Source organism: Danio rerio, chromosome 15 (assembly GCF_049306965.1).
Source record: "Danio rerio strain Tuebingen ecotype United States chromosome 15, GRCz12tu, whole genome shotgun sequence".
NCBI lineage: Eukaryota > Metazoa > Chordata > Actinopteri > Cypriniformes > Danionidae > Danio > Danio rerio.
In genome coordinates this window covers 29,641,501-29,647,500 of record NC_133190.1, presented here as the reverse complement: position 1 = coordinate 29,647,500, position 6,000 = coordinate 29,641,501, and the positions used below count along the sequence as shown (strand labels likewise).

The 6,000-nt window shown below is 37.4% G+C and overlaps 1 protein-coding gene across 8 annotated transcripts in view; it reads right to left on the bottom strand.

Moving 5' to 3' along the window:
• Positions 1-6,000, bottom strand: part of bcas3 (BCAS3 microtubule associated cell migration factor) — a 402,314-nt gene that overhangs the window by 193,587 nt on the left and 202,727 nt on the right. For 2 of the 8 annotated variants that reach the window (XM_073922835.1, XM_068213491.2), the window contains one exon: positions 1-11. This exon is cut by the window's left edge. In XM_073922835.1, the coding sequence (XP_073778936.1) occupies positions 1-11 (11 nt within the window). 8 annotated transcript variants of the gene reach the window in all.

The following is a 6,000-nucleotide window of genomic DNA, read 5'->3' as shown; positions in this document are numbered from 1 at the left end:
CAGTCCAGAGTCTGAAAGCCACAACACCCACACGGTGAAATCCGGCACATGCTAAAACATTGACCAATTCAGCAAAAGCAAGCTCTTTCTTTCTCAGTAACTCTCTAAGTACCACTGAGCTCCAACTTCATTTAACCATCATATTTTATGCGAATGTACAGAGTTTTAAGATTTTAGGTTAAAAGGATAATAAGCCCACCTCAGAAAATTAACTCAACATTAATTTACGAGTCACTCTTTTCTGACATATGGGAAACATAAAAACACTATGGATATCAATGGCTAACAGCTTTCAACATTCTTCAAAATATCTGCTTTTGTGTTTAACAGAAGAAAGAAACTCAAACAAGTGTAAATATGTAAGAGTAAATATGAGTAATTTTTTTGTGAAGTATACTTTTCGAGTAGTGTGTGTTGTGATTGAAAGTTGGCTCAAAGTCAGGCAAATTTTAATTACAGATGGCATTAAAGTCTGTACATAAGTGACCTGTAATTAGCTTCCTCAAACACCCCTCCATAGCCACAGTGGTGCTGCATGAGGGTGTTGCAGGAGTCTTTAACTTCCGAGCCTGGGTCTGTAACTAAGACTTCTGTCATTCCTTAGCAAACAGCAGCAGCTACGAGCTATGAGCTTTGTAGAGGTTCCAGTTGCAATTAGTGTGACATGCTATTTCAACACAACAGCTAACACAGAGACACAAATCACAGCAAACTACAGTATTTATAATATAAATACACATACCATACAAAACACAGATACAATTCTCTGTATGCTACATATATCAGTCACATGTTTTTTTTTTTTTTTTTTTCATATGGAGGGTGACACGGGGGCACAGTGGGTAGCACGATCAGCTGACAGCAAGAAGGACGCTGGTTCAAGCCACGGCTGGGTCCGTTTTTCTGTGGCATCTGTGGCAGTTTCTCTGCTAGGCGTTTCTGTGTGGAGTTTGCATGTTCTCCCAGTGTTCATGTGGGTGTTCAGGTTTTCCCGGGAGTGACTCGTATTTCAGACCCATCGCCTGCCACCTTCCTGTTTTGTTATTTCTCCCAGTAAACTCAAAATTTAACCCCCTCCCCACAGTCCTCAGCTTTTTGGTACAGTCTGTAAAACCCTGGGTCGCTGACTTCGATATAGTACCCGATCGCAACAGCCACCCGAAACCCGCTCCACAGTACAGTTACTAACCCGGTTCTCAACAGTGTTTTTCAGACACCTCACCCTGAACAATATGGGAGCTAAATAATAAATTAAACCGGACTAAGCCAAAAGGTAAATTAATTAATGAATTAATCAATGAATGCATGAATGAATGAATAAATTAATTAATGTTTTCTTCTGTAAAATAAAATATATATATATATTTTTTTTTATGCATAGTGACAATGGTCCAGTTTTCAGACTGTTTACGTTCTCTTTTCATGTTAAAAAAATTTTTTAGACATATTTTGGTGAAGAAAAATAAACTTTTTTTTTTATCAAAACCAATTAATAAATATTTGGTAATAATTACCAAATCAATTGTAATTACAAAAAAAGTCATTCTAATGACATTTTTATTTGAAATGTAAAGTTGAATTCAGAACTGTATAGAATGATTTGTCTAATTGCCCTAATGGCTAATTAACCTATTCAAGCCTTTAAATGTTATTTTATGCTAAATACTAGTGAAAGATATCTAGAAAAATATTATGTTTTGTCATCATCGCAAAGACATTAGTTATTAGAAATTAGTTATCAAAACTATTATGATTAGTAATGTGTTGAAAAAAAATCTTTCCGCTAAACAGCCTTTATTCTTTTGCATGGAATAATCAACAAACAAACGTGCAGTTTAAAAAATTCATTTCACTAAATGGTTTTTAAAAAGAGTATAAATGATTTAGAACTTAAATCCCAGGCCTGTAGATGTTTTGAATAGTTTGTTTGCAAATGTGTGATTCAGGTTAACTGTTAATTGTTTTTTGTTTGTCTGTTAGACCCATGTGACTTGTGGGCGCTCTTGTAAAAGATATTTTTAATCTCAATGTGTCTTTCCTGGTTAAATAAAGGTTATAATAATGATAATAAAAACAAAAAAATGGGGGAAAATAAACAGGAAGGCTTATAAATCTGACTTCAACTGTATTAAAAAAATACATAGTAAAGGTTAAAATAAGACTAACTTAAATTCAATCAGTAATTCAATAAAAACATTTTAACGTATTAATCATTTACAATTTAAGAATTCAATCCAGATACAATTTTTAAAAAAAATCTGTAATTAAATTTTTTAATGGATTTAGCTTTCATTCTTTTTAAATACGACAATCATTTTTATTGGCCTTCTATTGTGAACACTGGATCTAACTAGACCAGAGATGCCCAAAGTAGTTGGCCCATGCTGGCCATCCCAGTCCTTTAATGGAGATTGTCATTTCTAATTCAATGTAATCTTTTGCTTGTTTGTTTTTAAATATATATAATGCATTAGTTAGTCTAATATGATTAAAGTAAAGCTTTCTATTTATTTTTAAATATTATTTTTAAAAATTAGGAAATTACCCATGGCAACTTTGTAATACAGTTTGATTTATTTACCTTCGGCCCGCAGCTCTCAGCTATGTTTGTTTTTTGGCCCTTCATAAGAAAAAGTTTGGACACCCCTGAACTAGACTGAGCAGCCAAACGTTGACCCCCTCAGTGGGTTAAAAATGGCACTGCACATGCCAGACAGACTTTATGATGAAGTCAGCGTCAACTAACTCACAAGCAAACAGTCCTTTACCAGCAAGATGCAGGCGGAGTTAATTTTTAACATGTGGAAAACAGCATAAACCAGACACAAACTTGGCAAACGAAACATCTAACAGCAGACGCAGAGTTTCGCATGGGAGGTGAGTAATCATAAATGTCACCAGCGACTCAAACGTGCGTCTCAGGACGGCATTCTGACAAAGAGCTATGGGAGAAAGTACACGAGTGCCGCCAATGAGCCTCATTCATCCTCCACGCTACATTTGAAACCTGTTGCTGGGTGAGAGACGGAGAGAAAGAGCTCTCCTCTAATCGCCTGTGTGTGTACCATGGAGCAGATAGATGTCGGAGGTATAATTGCTAACGTCTGTCTGGTAGCATACAGTAAAAATAGCTGCAGTAACCAGTGAAGCCGTCCAATCCCGGGGCTTCTTTTACTCCCTGGCCAATTACAGCACGATTGGCTAAGCAAACAAAGACTTATTGGTTGTTAGGTTGGCCTCTCCTCCCCTGCTCTGTTGCGCACACAACATCTGCAAACACCTGATACGCGTCCAGCGCCCCGCTGCCCTACACTCTTGTTAAATTGTTACCACCTTTCGCTAAGCCAGCTCCGACAATTAACAACACAGCTCTTTACTTCAAAGGGCCACTGGGCCTGTAGGTTTAACCTCGCTGCTCCTGAAGATTTGTTTTTGATTTTCATGAGATCCCAAGACGCTTTCAACTTTGTTCTCTCACTCTCACCGCAGCGTCTAGATCCAACCTCGCTGCCAGACTTGGTTATACGTTATAAATCTCAGGGTTTAAGTTAAGAGAAAGAAAGAGAATTATCTGTGTTGTTAAATTTGGAATTCAGAAATCATTTAGTCGAAAAACGTTCAACAACAACAACAATTTCTTGTTTCTTCTTCTGTGGTGCTTTAAAACTGAGTTAAATTGGGTTTATTTATCTTTTATCACACATGTGATACACATATTAAAGTTCCACCAACCCAGTTCCCAAACAACATACTGCATAAAGTAGATTCTAAATTAAAAATTGGCCATGAATACTGTTCATCAGTGACATAACTTCAGGCTATTTGTATTCCCAAACACTAAAACAGCTTGGAGCATTAAATCAAATCAAAAATCACTTTGATTTATTAGAAATTAGGGCTGCTTGATTATGGAAAGAATCATAATCACAATTATTTTGGTCAATATTGTAATCACAAAAAGGTAACGTGATTACCATCAAAATATATTGATATAAACAAATAAATAAATAAATGAGAAAATATTAAGGAAAATACCAACACTTGTAGCTAAATCATGAAAATATTGAAGTTTAATTATTGTTTAATACTTCAAGTTTTAATAACTTAATTTATTTCAAGATGAATAATTCTAGGACTTGTTTGATTGTCTTTGTTTTACGTTACACATTCTGCAATAGCATTGATATATAGGAAATTGAATGATTTCTAAAATGTAAAGGTGTAATATCAACCATATTTAGTAATGAAAAAAATGTAACTTGATTATTTTCTTATTAAAGAAAAGAAAATTGTATTTATTATTAAATAAAATGTAATCTAATGTTTTAATTAAATGAAATCTTACTTATTTTCTTTATTTTCTTATTTAACGGCTATGGTAGCTCAGTGGTTAGCACTGTCGCCATACAGCAAGAAGGTCACTGGGTCGAGTGCTGGCTGGGCAAGTTGGCATTTCTTTGTAGAGTTTGCATGTTCTCTCCGTGTTGGCGTGGGTGTCCTCCGGGTGCTCCGGTTTCCCCCACAGTCCAAAGGTATGTGGTATAGATGAGTTGAATAAACTTAACTGGCCATAGTGTACGTGTGTGAATGAGTGTGCATAGATGTTTTCCAGTACTAGTAGTAGTTGGCTGGTCATTCCGCTGTGGCAACCCCTAATGATTAAAGGGACTAAGCCAAAGGAAAATGAATGGGTGCATTTTCTTACAGATGTTTTTCTATCAGGAGCAGATTGTTGCATTGATTGCTGCTTTCTCATAATTGTTGAAGGCCAAAATTGGAATCAAAACTCAATTTTGATTAATTGCACAGCCCTATCAAAAACAAAAAAAAAAAGAGTCAAAACGAAATCACAACTTTTTACATTTATCTTTCTATATTATCAGGCATTTTGCAGCTTTCTTGATACTGAAATTTAAAATAAAAACAAAATAACCTGCATGCTTAGCCAGTAAGTTCATCCTAACATATCGAGCACATGCACTAACCTGTATGTCATCACTTGTAGCGTCATTATCAAATAAAAACAATGAAGACTATCCCATATATTTTACCATCACTGTATGGTAGCTAAAAGTGTTTTAAAGCTTCACAATGTGGTGAAGGAGCCTCAGGCTTGTGCTACAGCTGTAGGTCTCTGACAGCACAAATGTCCAACTGCGGCTCTGTGCTGCTGTTCAGAAACACACTCCAATGAATCTTGGTGCAGAACAACACTCACTATATGTGTCTGCAGCCGTCTGTTTTTCATCGGGCAGCAGGCTGAGTGCGCAAGCAGTAGCATGTGAAGCGTATTCGGGCGCCCCCTCCCAGCATATCACCATAGCCCTACAGATGCCCCGGCAGCACCAAGAGTGAACTAGAGCAAACGCGTTTATGAATTAATACTAGGGCAGAGGGGTCTGTGTGGGTGTAAATGTGTGTGTGTGTGTGACAGCGAGAGCGAGAGAGAATGAGAGCATGGGGGTGCAAGAAGGGTTTAGGGTGTGTGTATGTGTGTGTTTGTGCTGCTCTTTTTCAGTGAGCCAGACTCCGTTGCAGCCCCAGGATGTGAGCTGTCACTTCAGATAGCTGGTGATGAGGCACAGAGCTGTCAGGAAAGGTGAAGACGGCCCAGAATAGGAGAGAGAAAACGAGGGAGACTGACTGACTGATGGACTGGTGGAGAGGATTTCACTGGGAAAAACGCTCAGTTGTCAAAGAGAGAGTGGGCGATGCGACAGAGAGAGATATTACTGTTAAGGGCAGACAGGATGTCATAGCATCAGCTAGAAAGGCAAAAAAGAGACAGTGGGTGTCACTGTCTGTGCATCTGCAGATACTAATGTACCTGTGCATGTATGTGTGCACAAAAACCTTGAAACATTAGGAATGACTCATGGAGAAAGGCTGGTTTATACTTCTGCATTAAGTGATCGCCATTACCCACAGTGCATGCTTTGGGCATAGTCATGCATTTATACTTCTGTGTGCTGTTTGTGTTGCTCTGCAATAAAACTTGCG